This window comes from Leptonychotes weddellii, chromosome 7 (genome assembly GCF_054177405.1).
Source record: "Leptonychotes weddellii isolate Sample4059 chromosome 7, ASM5417740v2, whole genome shotgun sequence".
NCBI lineage: Eukaryota > Metazoa > Chordata > Mammalia > Carnivora > Phocidae > Leptonychotes > Leptonychotes weddellii.
This window is the reverse complement of record NC_138375.1, coordinates 30923933-30947249: the sequence shown is the minus strand read 5'-3', so window position 1 is coordinate 30947249 and position 23317 is coordinate 30923933. Positions and strand designations below refer to the sequence as shown.

At 42.6% G+C, this 23317-nt stretch overlaps 1 protein-coding gene across 4 annotated transcripts in view; it reads right to left on the bottom strand.

The window, feature by feature from the left end:
* Positions 1 to 23317, bottom strand: part of GHR (growth hormone receptor) — a 233673-nt gene that overhangs the window by 13878 nt on the left and 196478 nt on the right. For all 4 annotated transcript variants that reach the window (XM_081826072.1, XM_081826071.1, XM_081826073.1 and 1 more), the window contains 3 exons: positions 18303 to 18432; positions 11523 to 11695; positions 6676 to 6854 (listed from right to left, as the gene is read on the bottom strand). In XM_081826072.1, coding sequence (XP_081682198.1) covers positions 6676 to 6854; positions 11523 to 11695; positions 18303 to 18432 — 482 coding nt within the window. The remainder of the gene's footprint in view (positions 1 to 6675; positions 6855 to 11522; positions 11696 to 18302; positions 18433 to 23317) is intronic.

The window sequence follows — 23317 nt, the reverse complement described above, 5'->3', positions numbered from 1 at the left end:
CCCCCCATCACTCCAGCAACCCTCAGTTTGTTTCCTGAGATTAAGAATTCCTTGTATCAGTGAGATCATATGATACATGTCTTTCTCTGATTGACTTATTTCGCTCAGCATAATATCCTCTAGTTGGGTGGAGCTATAAAGAAAATTACGGATATGTTGCCTACCCTTTGGGATATTATAGTTTTATATGAAGACATAAGAACAGAAAAAAAAAACCCATATTTCCACAACAAAACAAATCATAGTCAAATATACACACACATGTGCACCGTTTGTTCTTTGGAAATTCTGGGTAGTCATTCATAAGATCACAGAGTTGGAAAGGGTCCTAGAAAAACCATAATTGTCTAAATTATTCTATTAGAAGGAACTACATACCTATTCTGCATATTCTAGAGGGCTTAAAGTTACCTCAAATGGTTTCCTATTCAAAATTTGCAAAAAAAAATGTCACTAGAGTCACTGGTAATAAAAATCAAGGTCCCACAACCCTTAAGGTCACGATATTCTTTTACCTTCCAGGGGAAGGGTAGTACGGCTATTAGACGTAAGGCTATGAAAGAGGTAGGCCCAACTAATGACAGTGTTTTCCTTCAAGTCAAATACTCAAAGCAGGTATTCAATATGGGTTTTTCATATGCTTTCAGATAGAACACCTTGCTCCTATTTACAGAAAACTAGGAACACATATTTTCAAGAGCATGGAGTTTTCACATTAAAAAGATTCTCATAATTTGTTTTATTAAGTCAGAGGCTGGGCCTGCAGCTTCTAAAATAAATTTCCTTTCACCTCAGTTTCTACTCACAAGGTCCCTGTTTTTTTCCATGTGTATATGGGATGGTTAGTTTGTATCTTTTTATTGAAGCTTCTTCTTTTTTTTTTTTAAGATTTATTTATTTATTTTAGAGAGAGAGTGTGCGTGCGTGTGCACACATGAGCTCACATGGGGTGGGGAGTGAGGGGCAGAGGGAGAGAGAGAGAGAAACCCAAACAGACTCCGTGCTGAGCATGGAGCCCGATGCGGGGCTTGATTTCACAACCCTGAGATCATGACCTGAGCTGACACCAAGAGTCACTGCATAACCAACTGCGCCACCCAAGCGCCCCTGAAGCTTCTTAATATATGATATATTTGCATGCCTAAAATGCTTTTTTAAAGGCAAGATTCTGAATTTTAAACTTATCTTATTGGTTTCTTTAAAACGTGTGTGTCCAGTTTTGAAGCCCTAATTTCTGTTATTGTAACCAATATTGTTTCATTACAGATTTCACTAATGACAAAACCAAAAAGAGGCCCTCAGTGATTTGATCTCTGCCCCCCCCCCCCTTATCTTCCCTCAACCCTCCAAAGCAGCCACACCAAACCTGATTTCATTTACATGGCTCCTACCACCTGCACTGAGCCCTGCCACCTGCCTTGGAGGGAATGCCTATGCAACCTATGAGTTCTTGTTAAAGATCATATGAGCCAATCCTCAGTGCAAGGATTGTTGATATTCTAAGATGTCATTCCTGGCATTTTTTCCTACTCCATCCTGACAGATAGTCACATCTTAGATTACTTTTTATACTTATATTACACTGCTCCAATTTCTATATTACACTGCAAATTCCCTGGTGCAAACAACGCCTTCATTATCTCTGCATTTCCAAAGCCCAGCACAATACTGGGTATAGAGTGGGTGCTCAGGAGATGGCCCATACAATGTGGGTAATTCTTTGCCACTCATTACTTCTTTAAAAAACATTAAATTCTTAACCTGATTTAGCAGGTAAATAGTTTAAGCAACTACATCACCATTAGTATCACTTTTATATTCAAAATGCATTTAATTTAAAAAAAAGGCACCGTAATACAAAATTCCACATTGTCAGTCGTAACCTGGATTCCTGATACACGCAACAAACACTAGCTTTTCCCCCTCTACTTACGAATCTCACTTGTTTTTAAGCGTATGGCACTTGTGCTCATAACCAATTAGATTGTGAATTTTTTCAGCAGAGGTCAAGTCTTAACAGATAAACTCTTGGTATTCATGACAACTCTGTCTGAGACCCTTGTAAAACACGCCATGAAGACGTAACTTCACTTATACAAGTTAAGTGAAGTAAAAGTTAACTGACCCCTTTGGACTATCTAATGAGATTTAGCGGAGATGCAATAAAAAGTGTGACAAAGCCAAGCTGGGATGCACACCTGAATGGTCAATTGACTAAGTCCCATGCTCCCATGGACCTGGCTCAGGGTATGAGCTTCGTATCTGTGCATCAGCTGAAATACAGCTAGATCACTGGACTTTCAGGGTTGAAACTATGATTAGTAAATCTATGAGTGCTAACGTTTGGATTCACATCTTTGCTTTTCCTGGATAGTCAAACTTTTTGTTTCAGGACTCCTTTTTACCCTTAAAAATTACTGAGAAGCCTAAAGATTTTGGTTTATTTGGGTTATGCTTATCCCTATTCACCATTTAGAAACTGAAACAGGAATTTTTTAAATTTTAAAATTAAAATAATATTAATTTAAAAAAATTATTGTATTCTCCAAAACAACATATAATTTTGTGAGAAGAGTGACACTGTTTTACATTTTTACATTTTGGCAAGTCTCTTTAATGGCTGGCTTCATACAAGATGGCTGTATTTTTACATCTGCTTCTGTATTTTTTTTTTTCTAACAAAAGTTCTCACATATTTATTACTGAGCCAACCTACTATGGCAGAAGCAGAGTAACAGAGAAAAATAATTTCCCTGATAAAACATGCGTATTCTTCAGGTAGTAGTGATGTTTACAGAGTAATAGGATAGGAACACCTGCCTTCATGCAGCAGAAATATGTGTGCCATCTCATGTGTGATCCCATAGAGACAAAGCTTGGTTCTTCTCCAATGCTTCCTCCTGGAGTTGTACCTGATTTTACCAATTTTCATCCAAATCCACTAGGGAATGGGATGGTTCTGCTTTTGTTTCTTGGCCAGGAATCGCTTGATCCTGAAAGTCTTGTGAGAAGACATGGTGAAGAATAGTCAACCGCACATACAATGATGGCGGAGAATAGAAGCCACATCTGCTTCTGTATTAAATTTGCATTAAATCTTTTGTGTTGTTTTGGTTGAAGTGCATTGAATAGAATCTGGTCTCACACAGATATATAGTGAAGAAAAGGTGGGATATTTTAATAGCCTTTTCAGAAAATTGTGGATATTCTTCTTCTTTTTTTAAAAAAAGATTTTATTTTGAAGTAACCATACTCAATGTGGGGCTCGAACTTATAACCCCAAGATCAAGAGTCACATCCTCTGCTGACTGAGCCAGCCAGGCACCCATGTGGATAGTCTTCAACACTAATACCAAAACTCAACAAGCAGTAGTTTAAGTTTCTAAGAAATGTTAATTTTGGAAAAGTGCCCATTGACACATCTTACCCTATAGTATTAAATATGATTGCCTACAGAAAAATTCAGTCCTGGGGATAGTTCAGAATAATTGTGACTTTCTGTTGGATAAAGAAAGTAGGAAAATATTTGCTTATAGACATGTCTATATAGATAGACAGAAATCTTGTTATTTAATAAAGAAATCTATGAATTTTGCAAATATCACTCTGCTCCATGGAAAGTGGTTCAGAGTGGGGAAGGAGTGGGAACAGAGACATTGCACAGGAGGCTGTTGAGGTGATCCAGAGAAGACACAATAATGACACCAATCCATGATCTAATTCAGAGCATGAATCAATGGGAATTGGTGATTATTCGGAGCTAAGGAGTAAGAAGAGTAAGATACCGATAGATGTCAGGACAATATTCTGGATTAAATTTGAACAACTGTATGGACATGTTGTCATTTACTGAGAGGGGGAGACTAGGGAGGTAGATGGAGGTTTGAGCATGTTGCTTTTTTGAGAGCCCCTGAGGCATCCCAGTGGATATGTCCAAGTGTGGAACGTAGAAATGAGGTCAGGGTGGAACCGCTGTGCTAAGTGCCCTTGGGTGTTGACATTGATCTGGTCTTTTCTATTTTTCAACTAGCTTCCACCAAATGGAATTTTTTTTAATACTCACAACCACCATGTGAAACAGAGAGTGAGCCTGACCAATTTTACAGTTCGATGAAACACTCTCAGCGATAAAAAGGAATGTTACACTCAGCAATAGGAATCTCATATGCATTATGAGGAGTGAAGGAAGCCAGAGTCAAAGGTTAGTTATTATATCATTCCATTCCAATGACTGCCTGGAAAAGGCAAAACTACAGAGATGAGCAGATCAGTGGTTGCCAAGGGTTCAGGTTTGGGAGAGGATAAAGGTTATGATAAGTCGTTCTCTATCCTGATTGTGGTGGTAGCTACCAAGCCCTATGGATCTGTCAAGACTCACAGAATCATACAAGTAAAAAGTGGATTTAAGTGTGTGCATATTTTTGAGTGTTTACGAAAAGAATTTTAAGCGAGGGAGTGTGTTTTAGAATGATCACTCTGGCTCCAGGGCCAAGAATGGATGAGACGCATCAAACACCAGAGGCCTAAGACCTTCTTTGGGAGATGAATTAATCCAGTCAGATAGGACTACAGATCAAACCAGCATGGTAAGCATGGTAGTTACTTAAGGTTAGTTGCAATGTAGAATCTGAAACTGTATCAATGAATCTTTCGTATCTTGCTACATTAAAATCCACCTTTCCACCTAGCACTTTGAATGGATCATTTCCCCATGAATGATTTTGGTTACATCATGTATTAGTCATTTGGAAAATATTGGCTCATTGAGTTATGCAAATTTTCTAAATGTTCACACATTTTATTATACAATATAAAAAATCACTTTAGCTAATATCACCATTGATCTCGTCAGGAAAGTCTTCAGAGACTGGGAAAGCTCTCAAGCTCACTGCTGCAGATCAGATTCCAGTTTTCCAAAACTCGAATTTTCCTTTGAAAGCTCAAGTTTCATTGGTAACAATTACTGTCGATCGTTTTTCTTGGACTGATAAGCCCACTTCATTCTTTTTCAAGAAATGTTTGCCAACTCTTTGCCAACTTCACTATGAATAACCATCTATTAGTTTATCAGTTGTTCTTTCAAGTGAAAATGGTGTTCCGTGCAAAAAAGCAGCTGGTGCAGCAAGCAACTCGGCCATTTGCGTGCCTCATTATGACAACCATCGGCCCCTCAGTACCCGCAGAAGTGCGTTATGTGTCCTCAACATGTGTCACCCAGGATATTAAAAAGCTATGTCATCAAAGGTTGAGATTTAATAAAATTAATAAAATGTGCAGCTTCATCAAGACAATCCTTATGTGAGGCTGGCTTTCTCCCCGTTACCGTAAGCACAGAGGTTGGTGAGCGCGCACGGGGGTTGGCGAGCGCGCACGGGGGTGGCGAGCGCGGTGACGGTCAGCGCGGTTTGGAATGACCGCCTTGATTGTGCTCAGCTGGCAGCAATATTCCCACCATCGCTACAGATCTCAACCGGGTGAAAAAGGGAAATAACCTTTCGGTATTAGTAGGAAAACAGTCTTGACCTTGTGGACTCCCTGAAAGGGTCTCAGGGACCCTCAGGGCTTGCACAAGTTCACACTCTGAGAACTGCTCCCTGGGGCTCCTGGCACGGTGCCTTGTGCACGGTAGTTATTTCAATATCTGGTTGCTGAATACATGTTTGACTGAAACTTGAGTTTAGAAAGTCTTCTTTGACTCAGCCACCAACTGGGCTTTTTTGCACCAAGTTAATGGAACAGATATCTAAATTAAAATAATGCTGAAAACAGCACCTCAAAGCCCAGTATTTAACTGTTAACAGCTGCTCCAAACTTAACTTTAATGACAGAATTGGCTTCTTTTTCAGCAGATCCCTGAACGGACAAGGCCTGGTGTCTCAAAATTCTGGGAGTGAATCTGCCAGGCCACAGGGCACGACCTGCTGACAGGCCAGAAACCACTTGGCTTGGCCAGGGCTATGACTCTGTGGTTAGACTGATTTAGAATTAGTTATACTGGGAGCAGCAAGATAATCCTGTTTTTCTCCTTGTTGTGCGCCATGTGGAACTTATCTAAGTGCCTAGTTCCCATATATTTGTCAAGGACGTAAGGAGTTCAGAGGTCAACCACCACCGTGCTACTCGCCTACATAAAAACCGTTTAGCTCGATTCTTCCCTGAGGTATGTAACAAAACATCCTTCTGAGACCTCTAGGGGACAAACTCCCTTCCTCTGTTTCCTTCCTGGAGTCACTTATGAACTTACTTTAATGGGGGTCTTGTAAATACTAGCAACTAAAATCATGGGAGAATATGTAGCCATAGCTCACTGTTGACCTTGATCATGACTCTTCCCATGTTTAGCCACATCCTCAAAGATAGCTTAAGTAGCTAGAGTATACAACTTTGTTCAAAAGTTAAACAGGCCACTGAGGATGACTGGGGAGATAGTTTTCCTTTCCTTCCTTAGGCTTCCATAGAAGCTCCATGTAAGAAGCATCTGCTGTTGGACAGAATTCCAAGATGGTATTTTACTGATTATGTCTGTTTTTCTCAAATAAGAAAATATGGAGTCTATAGCACGAGTGTGTGGAATTAGGTCAAAAGGAAGTCTAATTGTAAATGAGAGAGGTGTTGTTGATATAAAAAGAAGAAAAGGCAAAGCCTTTTAAAGTGTGATATGTAATGATATCTTACCATTTTCCACTGGGACTCATTTACTTCTTTGTATTGCAGTTCATACTCCAGGACTATCCATCCCTTCTGAACATCTGCATTGGGTGGTGGTTCCCATCTCACTTGGATATCGGCATGAATGCCCGTTAAACTGATGTTCAGTAAAGTCCAGTTGAGGCCGATGGGTGGATCTGGTTGCACTGTGCATTTTGACAGAGAGTTAGTGCACAGACAGACAGGAACAGCTTGATTTAATGGAGTGTTGTTTTTTTTTTCTGAAGAGACCAATTACTTTATGCATTTTTATTATTCATACCCTGAATTCTTCCAATATTCTTATTATACTCTCACTGTATAAGAGTATCATTTTTTTTGACTTGAGTATGATCTGTTTTTAACTTTGAAGAAAACCCCTACAAAAAATTCCTTTTCAAGTTTAAAATCTGATCTAAAATTTTTCTTGAGGATCTGCCATGTCTTACATTTCTTTTAGCCCTGATAGGATTAATGCTTTGGGATTTTGGCAACGGAATTCATTGTAACTCGAAACTGAAGAACAGAGTCACAAAGACCTAGAGTATTTAAACATGTGGCTGTTTTGGAACTAGGGATAGAGAAATCTTTTTTATTCCAAATTGTTTATTACCTAGGGCAAGGATCTTGTCTTATTAATTTCTGTATTGCTATTAGAACAATTCTTCCAAACCCTCAGCTAATGCTCCTTAGCTTGTTGTCTTCCTAGCCACATGTGATGATTTTTTCAGACATAAGAAGGAAGGCATTGCACTCTTCTCTCAAATGGTGATGAGTCAGGGTTTTCTGTCTCTTACTTAACCACATATGAACAATCTGAAATAGTGTTTTGCTTGGTTTCTATTGACATACTGTACATTCTCTGGTAAGTCAGCTGTATTCTGCTTATCAGAACTGCAAAGACTACAATTTCCCAAAGACCGATGAAGAGAAATACAGATTCCCAAGCTAGGAACTATACCTAAATTTACATTCTAGATAGTTCCCGATAAATTATTCCTCTTTGGGTCTCAGTACTGAGGTTTTCAAAAGTCACTTGTAAATACAGAGTAAGATTTACTTTCTTTTCTACTGTTTGTAGAAGGTCACCTAGAGTGTTGCACAGTCTGGATCCCTGGGTTGGCCAGAGAATTGCCTACAGATATAAGTGTGAGGAGCTCTAACTGGCTGTTAAAATCTGGTGGCCAAAAGGGGAAGCTCTTTCATTCAACCAGAGTGAAAACAGACCTTACTGTGAAGGAGCATGATATTGACTCCTGTAGAGTGGACACAACTTTAAAAAAACAGGGAATCCAAATATGACTAGTAATGACCACATTTTGGAAATTAAATTGGAGGGATCTGCAAAATAGCTGAGTTGCATATGGCTACAATCAGGACAGTAATGCTTCGCCCTTCTGGATTTGTTGGGGACTGAGGAATTCTGATAACTGAAGTTTAACCCTCGAAGAGACCAAAATATTAAAAATGTTTTTGGTCGAAAAATTTCAACTTATTACTCATGTTTCATCTTAAAAACTCCCCTTTCTACTTTAAATAGAAGATATGGAACATGGTCCTTTCTGAGAGGGCTCATACCACTGTTATAAGCATCATAACAAGCTCCCCCTTCCCTCTGTACATCCTGCCACGTGCTGTATTCCACAGTTCCTCTGAGATGTTGCAAAAGCACTTGAGCCCGAGTACATCCCCAGGCAGCCCCTGGTCCCCTGCCTGGAATGTGGTCCTCTGTCACTTTCCCTCTCTCTGCTAATGGTGGCTCCATTCCTCCAGGTGCTCAAGATGAAATGAGTGAGCTCTTCCTTGACACATCTTTTTCTCACCACCCCCACATTCTGTCAGCTGTACTTTCAAGATGGTCCCAGATTCTTTTTTTTTTTTTAAAGATTTTATTTATTTATTGGACAGAGAGAGACACAGCGAGAGAGGGAACACAAGCAGGGGAAGGGGGAGAGGGAGAAGCAGGCTTCCTGCAGAGCAGGGAGCCTGATGCGGGGCTCGATCCCAGGACCCTGGGACCATGACCTGAGCCGAAGGCAGACGCTTAACGACTGAGCCACCCAGGCGCCCCAAGATGGTCCCAGATTCTAACCACTGCTCACCACCAGCACCTCCACAACCCAGGCCTGCCATGACACTTTTTTGCCCATATTGCTGCATTAGCCTCCAAAGTGGTCTCCTCCTGGGGTCTCTGTCCTCCTTCAGTCTGTTTTCAATACACTTGTCACAGTGGTTATTTTCCCACTTGAATTAGAACACATCACTCATTTCAAACCCTCCAAAGCCTTCCTTTTTCACTCCAGGTGAAAGCCAAAGTCATCCAAGGGCTTCAAGGGTGCAGTGACTTTGCCTCTCGGATCCCTCAGATGTGGCCTCTTACGTGCCCCCTGCTGGCTCTGTGCCAGCCCCTCTCCCCACCACGCTGTTCCTCAAGTGAGCAAGGGCATGCTCCCACCACAGGAGCTTTACCCTTGCTGTGCCCTCTTGTTGAAGGGCCCTTCCCTCAGATGGACACATTGTTCTCTCAGTTTTTTTACTCAGCAAAGCCAGCTCTGATGACTCTATTAAAATCGCGAATGCTCCTGCACTCCTCTTCTCCCTCCCTGTGTCGTTTTTCCTCAGAGTATTGTCTCTTTCCACCCTCATTGGGATAAAATCCCATGAGGGCAGACATTTTCTGCTCCTGGCACCTAGAAATGTACCTGGCCCAAGGAAGGGACTCAATAAATATTTGCTGAACGCATAAATGAACAACAAATGTCTAATAATACAGTGCTTTAAACCCAAAGATGAGCCCTGTGAGGTAGCAGCAGAAAACTCATACAATGCGTGAGGAGGCTGAAGGCCTGTGTTGTCTTCTTAAGATTAGGCTCACCTCGTTCCTTGCGGTCTCCCCCTCCCAGCTCCCTCCCTCCCCGTTATGGTTATAACTGCCTGTCACCATCTTTTGCCTTAATTGTCACAAAGATTATCACCAAGTCCTCTGACCTCTCTATCTCTAGTCTGTGTTACTCCAATCTACCCTCTACACTGCAGCAGGATGGATTTCCCTGAGACATTAGTAACACAACAGGTGGCACTGGATAACTTTGAGATTAAGAGTGTGGACTCTGGAGCTATGCTGCCTAGGTTCAAATCTCAGTTCTGCCTGCTAGCTGTTCGACCTTGAGTTAGCCTTTAAATGCTCTGAGCCTCAATGTCATCATCTGTGAAATGGGGATTATGATAGAACCTCTCTCACATGGTTATTATACCTGACCCATAGGTAGGGGCTTTGTAAGTGTTAGCTATTATTATCCTCAGGTCATTTCCCTTCTTAAACATCCTCAAATGCACCTCTTGGCAGTAAGATAAAGTCTAAATTCCTTTGTGGAGTACACAAGACCACTTACAATTTCTCTGGCTGATCAGTCAGGCCTGCTTAACTGCTCCCGAGTCCGTCACTATTCTGTGCCATTTGTCACTTTCAGAACTTAGTAGTTGTTGGAAGACACAGTCTATCTGGTATGCCTGGCACCTCCCACCGATGCTTTAAGGAGTAACTGAACTGCCACCATGTCTGGGCAGCCCTTCTTCATCCCTCGGGCCCAGTCAATCATTGTACCTTTGGCCACTACCTTGGCTTACAGTGTCCTCCATACACCTCGAGTCCAGCACCTAAGACACAGTACTGCAATTATTTAACACACCTGCCTCCCCTACTTGACCATATCTTACTCATTCTGTAGGCACCACACCTAGCACAGCATCCAGGGCATGGTAGGCCCTCTGTGAAAGTCAGCCATGGAAATGAGTGGGGCCAGCTACTGGCAGGGACAGGGTTAGAACATGGGTCTTGACCCGGTAATTCTTACTACTATGCATTCAGCCACTCAACAGCTACGTCTATTGACAGTGGGGCATACACTGAATAGTCTCTGCAAGTTATGCAGTTGGGTTCTCTTTTCTGCTTGTTCTTCTCCCTGACAGGCTATCAGATTTATTTGTTTCTGCCTGCAGCTTTAGCCACATTCTCTTAGCCTCTTCCAGTCTGGGAAACCACACACAAGCGTGTAAGGACAGCATGTGTCAGAGAAACTCCAAGCAATTTCTATAACAGATGAGCTTTTGTGGATAGATTCTGAGGGACCAACATCAGCTGCTCAAAGTCCTTCTTTGATTCTTTATATTTTGCTGTTTACACTATTATAGAATAAACATAAATATTCCAATTACAGTTGTTTGTTTTGTTTTGTTTCATTTCCCCTTGTGTCCACACCATGGGCAAGGGATAATCTGTCTAGATCTTTCATTTGGCTCATTGAGCTCTGATTATCTCCAGTGTTTGTCTTGAGATCCTATAAACATGTCTTTGAACTGATTTTCGGCTGTTTTGTAAACATAAAATTCCAGAATTATTATGCTTTGTGATAAAGAAAATCTAGGCTTTTATTACAGTGATGATAGGAGTCAAAGGTCAACATATTTCAGATCTGAATATAATAATCATTTTGAAAAATTGGGAAAGAAGGAATCCTAGAAGTCCATTGAGTTTGTCTCTTGTGGGACCCAAGAACATAATCCAGCTTGAAAGACCTCCTTAAGGAAAAGATTCTGCAAGACTCCCACTCTTTTCTTGACGACATTTACTGCCAGGTTATTTTATGTTAGAGCCAACTTCCATTCTCCCTGCCTTCTCCCTCTTGTTCACTAGCTGATCTCATGCCCTATAAAGTAGACCTCCATTCACCTAGATTATAATGACAGTCTTCCTACTTGAATACACCTGGACACTGAGGCTTCCCTGCTTATTTAATCTAAAGCCATGTCAAATAAAACACAAACCTGTGATTTACCTATTTCCTCAACAGAGAAACACTTTTGATCCACCGTACCACCATTGCTGGTTAGCTTGATACAGTAGGGTATCCAAATGGAGGTATAAGATGAATTAAAGTAACAGCTGTTTTCTCCAGCAGAGACATAATCAGGGCATTCTTTCCATTCTTGAGTCCATTCTTGAGTGCTCCTGAAATGGAGGGTAAAAAAGGATGAATTGTTCCAAAAATCATGCCATGGTTTAAGTCAAAGTGAGGTGCCTGATAGTCAGATTCAATAAGCCGAGACACAAATATTTCACAAGCAAGTATTTTAGCGGCATCACTTCCAAGAAGTATCACATCTGTGGACTCATCCACAGTGTCTGCAGACTGATAGGAGGCCGTTGGTACTTGTACAACAGCAAAAGCATCTGGGCATTGACTGCATATGATGTGCCAGCTCCTAAATTAAGTAATTTGTGGGTAGTACTTTATTATCCACATTGAACAGATGAGGGTTCCAAGGCTTAGGGAGGTTTAGAATGTTCCTTTATTAAAACACTACAGAGGGCCAACTCCAAACTATAAAGATTCCCAAAGAACGGTGACTCTTTGGACCCGGATGTTTCCCCAACTCATGGTGGAAGAGACTGAGGAGGCACACCGATGGCATTCTTCAGGCTGAGTGACACGGAGATTTGGGGGGCCTCGAGGTGGAAAATCGGCTACCACCCTACTCTGAACCACTGTACCCTGCGTCCATCTCCCCAAGGCTGTCTTAGGCTTGGGGGAGTCTTCCTGAGGTCTTGAACTCCTTCCCATATTCCTGTTTTTTTTTCCTTAATTACATGAAGAGCCATGAGAACATTGTAAATGTGCTGGACCTTCAGGTGACATTTATGAAACATGGGGATCCTAGCCTTTTTCTCCCCACCCTAAAAGAGACAAAAGGTCATATTCACATTCCGCCATCCAGTTATTCACCTCTACCCCACACTACAGAGAGCAGCATGTACCCTGATGACTTAAAACATTGGCAGGGTGTGAGCTGAATGGAGAAGAGATGCCAGGAAGTTGACTGGGGAAGGAAGCAGAGTTTAGGGAAAGGGAAATCCCTGGTCAGCTGCCATGGGGGCCTGAACAAAAATGCAGAGCAAGCAAGGATTTCTCCTACTCAAGGCCACCCCTGCCAGAACAGAGCGAACGTGTGCTAGAATGTGACACAGCCCTCCCAAGTCCCATCCCTCTGACTGACTGAATGAGTCCAGCAAACCATCTTTGGCTGCCTACTATATACGTCCTATAGAAGCATTCCAGCTGCCACTAGCCCTGTGTGGATATAATGATTAATATGATGGCGTTCCTACCTTCAGGCTAGAAGGAGACTCAGAAATTACCATCTGAGTACGTTTTTTTTTGGTATCCTGTAGTCATTTCATTCATATGTAATAAGCATTGATTATATATAAAACACTGTGCTGGACATTATGCAGGATGCACGTGTGTCTAAGTAATGACTCCTGACTCAGAGGAAGGATTAAAAAACTGTATTACAAAGCAGTGTGGGTTTGTGCTCACAAATAGTGCTCATTAGTCTCCCTAAAAGTTCAGAAGAGGGAATGATTGCTCTGGCTGTTCACGGAAGGCTTCAAGGTAGAGGTGGTGTTTCTAGCAATCTTGAAGGATGGGTAAAAGCTTAATACGTGGCAATAGGGAAAGGAAGGAGGGAACTGAGTAGTCAAAGGTATTGAGGTACGCAAGCATGGGCATGAGTATGGTGAGGGGAAGGGAGGGCAATGGAATAAATGGGAAAACTTCTCAAATTAGAATTGCTACTTGGGGAGAATACTTCATTATTTGCTTATTATTCATGAGGTATCAGCTGAGAAGGAGGTTTATAAGTCAAGGAGACATAAAACCAGGTGGTCTGCGGCTGAGGGGGAAGAAGGTAGGAATGACCTTGTGTAGGCTGAGGTGCTTGCGGCTGGTAGGCTAGAGAGTAGAGGTCTGTGAGCGCCCCTCTCAGGGACGGGTGCTGGGTAGCAATGAGCGACCAGGACACCACAGGCTATAGGGAAGGCAGGAACTGGAAGGAAGGGATGAGCTGGGAGACAACGCACGCTTCTTTCTTTACAGCTGTTACTCAGGCTGGTCTCTTTGGCACTGGGAAGAAACTTGTGTAGTATGAGGGGGTCCTTGAGACAGTTGCTCATCAGCTGCTGGAAAGAACTTGGGATTAACATGGCCAGTGAACTGTGGCTTAAATTCTGGTTGAGATTTTTAAAAGTTGCATACCCTTGGATGAGAGGGAGATTCATCCCTGATGGGAAACGTGAGTGGTGTGTGTGTGTATGTGTGGGAGTGTGTATGTATATGTGTGTATTTATGTATGTGTATATATGTGTACGTGTGTATGTGTATATGTATATATGTGTGTAAATGTGTAGGGGTGTGTGTGTATGTTTAGAGTAGTAGGAAAAGGATTAAAAATTTGGGATAGGTGGGTCATTGACCTACAGTATGGTTTATTTTATCTTGACTTTCAAACTAAGTAAGAGTATATTAAAGAGAACGGTTTAGCAAGATTGCCCAGAGAAATGAGGCTCTTATATAATAAGACAGATAAAAAAATATATTTAGCATAGTTGATAGTATAAAAGTTAGTATTAAAATGTAAGGATGTAGTACAGTGCTTCGCAGGTCTGGATTTGTAATAGGAAGTTTAGCTCTGTGTGTTTTACGTTTTTTCAACTTTGATGTGTCCCCATGGGGACTGCATGAAAAACCTTGTTTAGATTATTCCAAATCCATTAGTTCCACAGAGCAAACAACTTAAAGCACTTATCTTAAGTACAGGAACAGTTAGTTCAAAACACAACTCCCAGGGCCCTCCCCCTCATTAACCAAAGTTGAATTTTATTTTAAATAAATATTTAAAACTTATTTTTAAACTCTTAAATTTAGCCAAAAAAACAAATGGACTTGCAAAACAGGGACTCTGGCCTGTGTTCCCTGGGCTGAACTTCTACACAGGCGACCAAAACCAATTGCTGGAAACTACCTTCTCCTTGTCGTACCCCTAAGAGTTAAGTGCATGAGGTTTGCTCCTAGTCCATCTTGCGAAATGGAAGGAAGGCTGTACAATGGGACTACTGGTAACAATCAGAATAAAGAGAAGAAATACTTTCTATCCAAATGCTTTTCCATCTAGCAACTGGAAGAAAAATCCTAAAAATAAAACATCATTTATGTTCTAAGGACCACAGTTTTCATTACATACAGATCATGTGTTTTAGGCTTAAAATTCAATCTTTTCTCTAGAAAAAAGGAAAAGCAACAGTGCCCTTTCTCCCTTCTCATCTCCTCCAGAACCTTGCATGGAAAATACACTTTCCTTTAACAGGCCAGGATCATTTGTTGAGGGGAGTGAGCGTGGGGGATGACAGAAGTGGTGGGATAGAGTCTCTGGGATCGAGCCTTCACAAGCCCACTTTCTTCAACATTAAGGCATCTGCGGGCAGGGAGCTGAGAGCAGAGCATCTCCAACAGGCCCCCCCAGACCCTCCTGCTGTGGTGCCTGCGATCTGCAGTCAGGCTGCTCCCCTGGCCGGGGGCAGAGACAGCCACGCATGCGGGTTAGGCTCCTTTGTGCTTTAGTTACCAAGGCCAGGCTGGTAAAACTGAAAGCCCAGTGCATGGGCCCCTTCCCCGAGCCTTCCTATCTCCCCTGCTCCAGTTCTGGATGAAATCCTGTCCCAGCTTCGTGTGTCCGTGAAGAGGGGTCACGATTCTATAGTTCCAGGAGTTTCCTGGGACCTGAATTCTGAGAAACAATGATGAGAGTCAGAAAGCACATCTGTACGGTCCTCTCTGTGCCAGGAGCCAGTGTGAAGGCTAACACAGCTGTGTACTCACTGGGGCGGTCTGGGCCTGACATCCTAGACCCTTGCGTTCTACCCTTCCTAGATAAACCGGGCTGGAGGCTTATGCTATTTTGGCTAGATATTCAAAATAATTATATTTTTGTAGGGAAAACACAAAATACCGATTTTGCAAGTTGGGATTGGCCCTAATCATTAGGTTGTGCTTGGGGGTTTGGAGATGTGACAGTGTTTTCCCCTGGGATCCCAAACCCCACTAGGGCCAAAGTTACCGACATCCTTCCGAATATGTTGAGGTTTGCCCTCCACCTGGTCACCCTTTCTGTGGCATCTCCGTTAGCACAGAGCCTGGCTTTGGACTGGGGGTGGGTGCTCAGAGGCCTAGCGTGCGCAGAGGAGGCCTGGAGGCAAACGCATGTGACCCGGATGGAAGAAAGTAAGGAATAAATATATATTTGTGAGGGTTTTATACCTTTGGATTTATCTTTTTGCTCAAGTTCAGATTTGGTGAATATTAGGGTTGGTAATAACCCATTTCCATAAAGTGGGCCCGACTCTGCCCTCTCTCTCTTCAGTTTAGTTCCTCGTGCCTGCACAAAGAACTCACTTTGTCCTCACTGAGCTGGCTCTCTGTACCTCCAAAATCTCTCTCCCTTTAACAGTCAATCCAACGGATATTCCAAAGTGTTACCAAACATATAAGCCTCCTGTCCAAATGTACTTCCACAAAGCAGTGTAGCCTCTTCACCCCCACCTCTCTGTAGTGTCAGCCCTAAGAGAAAAAAAGTGCCTTGGGTGCCCAGCCATGTCGTATCTGTGTGCCCTCTGGGGCACATCCAGGAAACCTCCCTCACACCGGGGAAGTGGGTAAGGCCAGTATGGGTTGCTACCTCAAACTATTACTTGTATACTGAGTACCCCGTTTTGCACTAACAACGGCCTCAGAACAGACCAATAATCAGCAGCCGGAGAGAATCAAAAGTCATTTTTGTAGCCCAGGAGCTGGCTTTCTGTATCATTATGATTTTAAATTACCACCATGTTACCAAGGGTAACAGCACCTACCATTTGGTGATTCTCTGTGCTGTGCCAAGCGCTTTTCATCTTTATCAACCCAAACTCTCACAAGAAGGCATAAGACAAGACCTGCAGTCTCTTGTTTCGCAAACGAGGCAGCCGAGTTGTGAACCGACTACTTTGCGTGGCATTCCTCAGCGAGCGCCAGAGTCAGGCCGAGATGCGGGCTTGCTGGCCCTGAGCCCACGTCTTTGGCTGCTCCCGGCCTGGTCCCTCCCTTCCCCCGCTCCTCTGTGGCATCGATGGCATCAGCCTTGGACCCGTGAACGCTCCCACCCTGGGACAAAGGGTCCCGGCTACCCTTGAATCTTGGCTTAGCTTCCCCTGGGGGTTGGGTGGAAACGGGGAAATGATAAAGCTTTAGAACCTAAAACTTAGAAAAGGCAAAAAAGGTACAACATAAGAGTAAACAGAAATGGGGGCGCCTGGGTGGCTCAGTCGTTAAGCGTCTGCCTTCGGCTCAGGTCATGGTCCCAGGGTCCTGGGATCGAGCCCCGCATCGGGCTCCCTGCTCTGCGGGGAGCCTGCTTCTCCCTCTCCCACTCCCCCTGCTCGTGTTCCCTCTCTCGCTGTGTCTCTCTCTGTCAAATAGATAAATAAAATCTTTAAAAAAAAAAAGAGTAAACAGAAATGGAAATAATTCCAGGTGAGGGGTCAGAAAGAAACTACTTGGATGGTGATTATATTGAGATATCTTCATTTCACTCTTCCTCTGTTATTTTAGAAGACCACCGGTCAAAATGGAATAGAAAAGTACTACAATTCCTTACTGAGTATAACTAATTTAATAGGAACATAGTCTATTTTCTACTTAGACACTAAGCTGAGTCTTTTAAAACATACACGTCTTCTCAAAGCCCACCACAGATGAAGTCAAATTCAAGGCCCAGCCATGGCCAACAAGGCTTGGTGCAGTCGGGCTCTGGCCAAGTATCTGACCTCTGCTCATGTCACATCCCCATGTTTCACCTTGTGCTATCCATGCGGGCCTCCTGCTTTCCTCAAACAGATTGGCCTCAGGGCCTTTGCACTTGTAATTTCCTCTCCGGCACAGTTTTCCCCCAGACATTCTTGTGGGCCTCTCTCACTGCACTTCTGTCTCTGCTATAACACAGCACGTCAGCAAGGCCCACTGTGAGCTGCTCATCTAAAGCATCACCCAAGCTCCCTGCACACACACACATGCACACACACTCATGCACCCTTATCCACACCTTCACATACTCGCTCTCTCATATACACGTACACATTCATATCCTTGTGCACATCCACACACCTGCTTCCACACATTCTCATATGCACATACTCACCACTCCCTCTCTCACACACACCCACACTTGCACACACTTCACACACACTCCTGCACATGCACACTTGCACCCACACTCTCACCCACTCACACATATGCTCACTCATATTCACACACTCACCCTCACACACTCTCATGCACACGCGTGTACTCATTCACAGTGTGGGCACTTTTTATCCTCTTTCTGGCTTCTACTTTTCTTAATAACCCTTTTACTAACTGACATTTATTTATTTTACTTATTTTTTTGTTGTCTGTCTTCCCCTGTTGGAAATGAAGCTCCATGAGGCCAGGGTCCTTACCCTTTTTGTAATCAGCACTGTATCTCCAGTGCCTTAAATAGCATCAAACGCATAGTAAGGGCTTAATTAACTTTTTTTGAATAAATGTATACATTTAAGTCATCAAAAAAAAAAAAAAATGCTTTCTACGTCCACCACTGCATGCAACTCAGTATACTTTCATCCGAAAATCCATGGAGGGAAAAGTCAGAAAGGCATGGAAAAGTCAGAAAGGCATGGAAAAGTCAGAAAGGCATAAAGCCTGCACCTTCTAATATAGAACAGCTGTACTGATCCTGGGTTCTTCAAACCGTGACGAACCCCATCTGTCCAGTGGCATGAAAAAGTCTCTAGTTCAGGTGAACGGCACTTGGTGAACTTAGGCTTCCCAGAAGAATCTGCAGAATAAACAGAAAAGGCAAAGCATGAAATCAGGAAGGTCAGGTATGGTCCTAATAAAACTCATATGTAAAGTGGTAAAGAAGAACCATTTCCTCCAGAGACACTGTTTTCCTGGGTCACAGTTTAGGAGCTCGTTGTAATGCCAGTTATTTCTCTGTCAGCCCTCGATTCCAGGGACAAACTGTTCTGTCTTCGTGTCAAACATTATTTTTAGGGCCTGTTTAAGAAACCAGAACTAGAGGTAGGGTTTATTTGGAAGGTGACCCCAGGAACAGGAAGTGAGGGGCCAGGGAGAGTGGAAAGGGGAGGGAGGACAGCTAACAACGTGTGTCATCCAGTGGGTTCCCACGGTGGCCAGCCAGGGCCCCACCTCCACAGAGGCCTCTCGGAGAAGCTGTAGAGCATGGAGTGTGTCCTAGAGAAGGAGGGGAGGCTGCGGTGTATATCCCCCAACCCCCGCTCTCCACTGCTTGAGGGCTGCCCTGGAGGTGTTCATGCCCATGAACTTCTAGGGCACACCCGCACAAGGGCTGAAGATCCTGCCTGGCTTGACAGAAGCCTGGACAGGCTCCCGAAGTGGACGTGGCAATGTGCACGATGGCGGCCGTGCACCACAGATGCATGCACTCGCATCAGGTGGGACAAAGGGACGTGGCCTGGGACCGCAGCATCCACTACAGGGCATTTCCTCTTTTTATAGATTTTTTTTTTTTTTATAAAAAGCCACTTAGGTCTGCATTCTTTAAAAAGAATTCATTAGGTACATTCATTAGGTAGATGATGACTGTACATTCATTAGGTAGATGATGACCAAAAAACTTCTGCATACTTATGTGTCAACTCAAATTTGAGAAGTGGTGATTGCCTCCTATGTGTTAGGATATTAGCCCAAACGCCTCTGCATCTATGAAATCTGCAGCAGACAAGTCTGAGGCAAAACTCATTTTTTGTATATCAATTCTCATTGTTCTCTGAGTTCCATGGCCATTTTGGAGATGGCCAAGTTTCTTTTTTTTCCCTCCTCATATGATTAGTCTTCCATTAGATTTGAAACTTAATATATTTGTTCTCTGATCTAAAGCTCTCATCCCTGGGCAATAGGGAGTCTCTCAATTTTAAAGGAGTCTTATGAATACTTTAAAACATAATTTAGAAATAAACAGCATGCAACCAAACACATAAAAATCCCTGATTCTAAGTTCCAGGTTCATATCTGCTGTTCTGAACCAAAACATGCCTCTTTTTCCCTTTGTCAGCAAAATCATAATGAATGGGATACTATAAACCTTCTAAATGAATCCATCATTCAGCCATCCATTCAACAAATACGAAACATCTATCTTGTGCCAGGCCCTCTTCCAAGAGTAGAGCAGGAAACAAAACTGCTAACATTCTGGTCCTTGTGGGGTTTCCCTTTCAGTGGGGGCTGGGGAGGGGGGAATCCCACGTAGAAAGATGAGCAGGGTAAGAAGGTAAGGGGCTGGGAAATGGAGACCCCATCCTCCTTCCACTGATACCCATATGAATGCAGCGAAGAAGCTCAGGCTGGGGAAATGTGTCCTCATTTTAGAACATCTGCTGCCCCAAAGAGTCTGGCCACAAGAAAATGAATCTTCAGGAAATCCTGAGTTGCAGATAGGTCCTTTGCCCTGAGAACACATGTTGGGGGTGGTAGAATGTCTTTCTTAATGAAATTCCATGGTCATATGGTTGTAAGAGATATTCCTTTTCCTGTATTAACTAAGCGATTGACAAGAGTTTCAGGGCATGGATAGGATCTGCTTGGTACCAAGGGCAGATGCTCAGCCCCCTCTAGGTGGTCAGCACCTACGAACCTCTCTGAGAGCACTGAAATGTAGGGGCCTGTATGATCTGCTACAAATGAATATAGTGAAAGAGGTGTGTGTTTTGTTAAGTAAGCACCTACTATACAGTAGAGTACCTGGAAATATTTCTTTTTCTATTAGCTGAAGAACTGAAAAGGTTATTTGCAGATCCTCCCAGAAAATAAGTGATTAATAAAACATATTTAAGCCACAACTATTTTTAATGCTTGCAGGTTTGAGGAGAGTATTGCAGATTCTGCCTACTCCTCTGCATAGAAGTTTAAGAAGAGGAAATGCGCTGGGTTACAAATTCAGAGATTTGTGTTTGAGTTATGGCTCTGATACTCTTCAGCCCTGATCTTCCCAAGCCGTTTGCGCCTCAGTCTCCTCAATAGAGAGGCTGGAAGAGATGAGATTCAAGCTACTTTACAACTTCACGTTTACAATAAACGATGTATATCATCATTAATAATAATGTACACAATGAAAACATAATTTTGGCCTTTAAGCCGAAACAACCAGAGAACACCAAAAGCAAACACCATTCAGGTTCTCATATTCTCTGTGCAACAAGCCTACCACACAATGGCAAGAATAGTAAAACCCAACCCAAAAACTTGAGACAGAAAAGGAAAAAAAAAATTTTGCTAGCTGGGGGAAAAAAAAATTAATTTGAAACACATTTTTCTTGCTTAAACTTAGTATGCCTGTTTATTCTGTTACGTTTTAACTCCCGATGTACAGAAAGCCCCCTATTATCTCCTCATTCTAAATAAGAAATGGGAAATTCATGGTTCATAGTTGTGGTGCTAATGTGATGAAGTGTGTGCCCATACAGGAACTCTGATACAGACGTAGTGCAGCCAAGCTATTTTTAATTTGTCTTTTTTGATTGTATTTTTCACTGCGTACCCTCCTTTCCCTACCTTCCTCCTTTCTTTCTCTTTCCTTGCACTCTCTTCTCCTTCCTTCCTTCTTCCTTTCACGTCTGGGTATGTGCTGTTAAGTGCTGTAGCAGACAGACTCTTCAGGTGGCCCCAATGATCCCTGTTTCCTGTTGTTTGTAAGATTTTGTATATCATCTCCTTGAATAATTTGCTAATGTAATCTAATCTAACCTACAGAATATGGTAGATTTGAGGGGATGTCATATCTGTGATTAGGCTACAAAGACTGTGACTTCCGTCTTGCCAGCAGATTCTCATTCTTGTTGGTTTTGGTGAAGCAAGCTGCCGTGTTGGTGGAAACCACATGATTAAGGACTGAGAGTGGCCTCTGACCAATAACTAGCAAGTCTAACAACCCTTGAAGAATGGAATCCTGCCAACAACCATGGAATTTGATCCTTCCCCAGTCCAGCCTTCAGGTGAGACCACAGCCCTGGCTGACACTTTGATTACAGCCTTGTGAGAGAGTGTGAAGCAGAGGTCCCAGAAGCTGGGTTAATTCAGAGGAAGGGCAGGGAATAATATTAACTGAATGCTGTTTATACAGAACAAATGAATCCAATATATCAGAACTTGAAAGCGGTGTTCAACAATGGCATAAGCCACTTTTCTTAGCAAATGGAATGTGTCACAATGAGAGTGGGAAAGTACATAACTTCTTTGTTGGAGGCAAGAAGAACTGCAGTGTAGCTGGCTGCTTAGCTCCTTCTCAGTCACCTCCTGCTTCAGCTATTACGACTGTGGCTGAAGATAGCTGGCATTCCTAAAGTTCGCCTCCTTAGCATCTTGTTGAGGTTTCCCAAGTCTGAGAGGTACTGGCCTTAAAATGAGGACCTCTCTAATTATGTCTGAATATCCTAGTAGAAGCTTGTTTTATATTTCACTTAAAGACAACAAATGGCTACCATACATTCTCAGGTCCTCTCTGATGAGCCACAAACAATAATTTTTGAACTAGTAATAATTCCTGCTCTCTCATGATTTTTAGCGTAAACCTAGAGACAGTATAGTTCAATATCCATTTACAGCAAGTCTAAAAAGAAAGCCACACTTGACAAGAGAGCCTCGCTTTGGCCCTAAATTAATTCTCACTAGGAGAAATGAGTGTTCTAACTCAAGTGGTCCCACATTCTGAAAAAATGTTAATATCAACACCGATCAGCACTCAAAATCATGACAATAGATTTGGGATTCATTTTTATTTTCTCTTTGGAGTCTTCATTTTGAAAATGAGGATTTTGACTTGCAACTACATATTTATTTTAGTTATTAATACCATGTTATATACCTCACCTTCCATATTATATCATGTTGAATACTTTACATATATTGTCTCCTTAATACTGACAATAATTCCAGAAGGCGGGCATTATGTCCACTTAGAAATGGGTGAAAAACTGGAGTTGAGAGAAGTGAGTGGTGTTTATACTGCAGTAGGTAGGAGAGATGGGATTAAAATACAGGTCCATGTGATTTCAAGCCTAATTTCAGCACTGGCAAAAAATAGTAGCTTTTGTGTTAGGCAATTTTCTCTTGCTTCTCAAAAAATTCCCAGAAGGGAAAAATGACAAGCTCAGATGTGCCCTTAATTCAATTCTCAGAAATGAGTAAGCTGACAAGCCCTAAGAGCAGCATTTCCTAATTGTAATTGCACATTGGAATCAACAGGGGAGCTTTAAAAGACACTGATGCCTTGGCCTGCTGCCAGAGACTTGAGTCAATTTGTCTGGGGTGCAGCCTGGGTGTCATGATTTTTAGAAGTTCCCCAGGTGCTTGCAATGTGTGGCACAGGTTGAGAGCCACTGGTGTAGAGAAATAAATTATAGGTAAGTACTGAAAAGTTGGCTTTCCACATTATTAGCTTGTCTGATCAGTTCTAGCAGAGCTTTGTATCAAGAGTGACACTTGGGGGCGCCTGGGTGGCTCAGTTGGTTAAGCGACTGCCTTCGGCTCAGGTCATGATCCTGGAGTCCCGGGATCGAGTCCCATATCGGGCTCCTTGCTTAGCAGGGGGTCTGCTTCTCCCTCTGATCCTCCCCCCTCTCATGTGCTCTCTCTCTCTCATTCTCTCTCTCAAATAAATAAATAAAATCTTTAAAAAAAAAAAA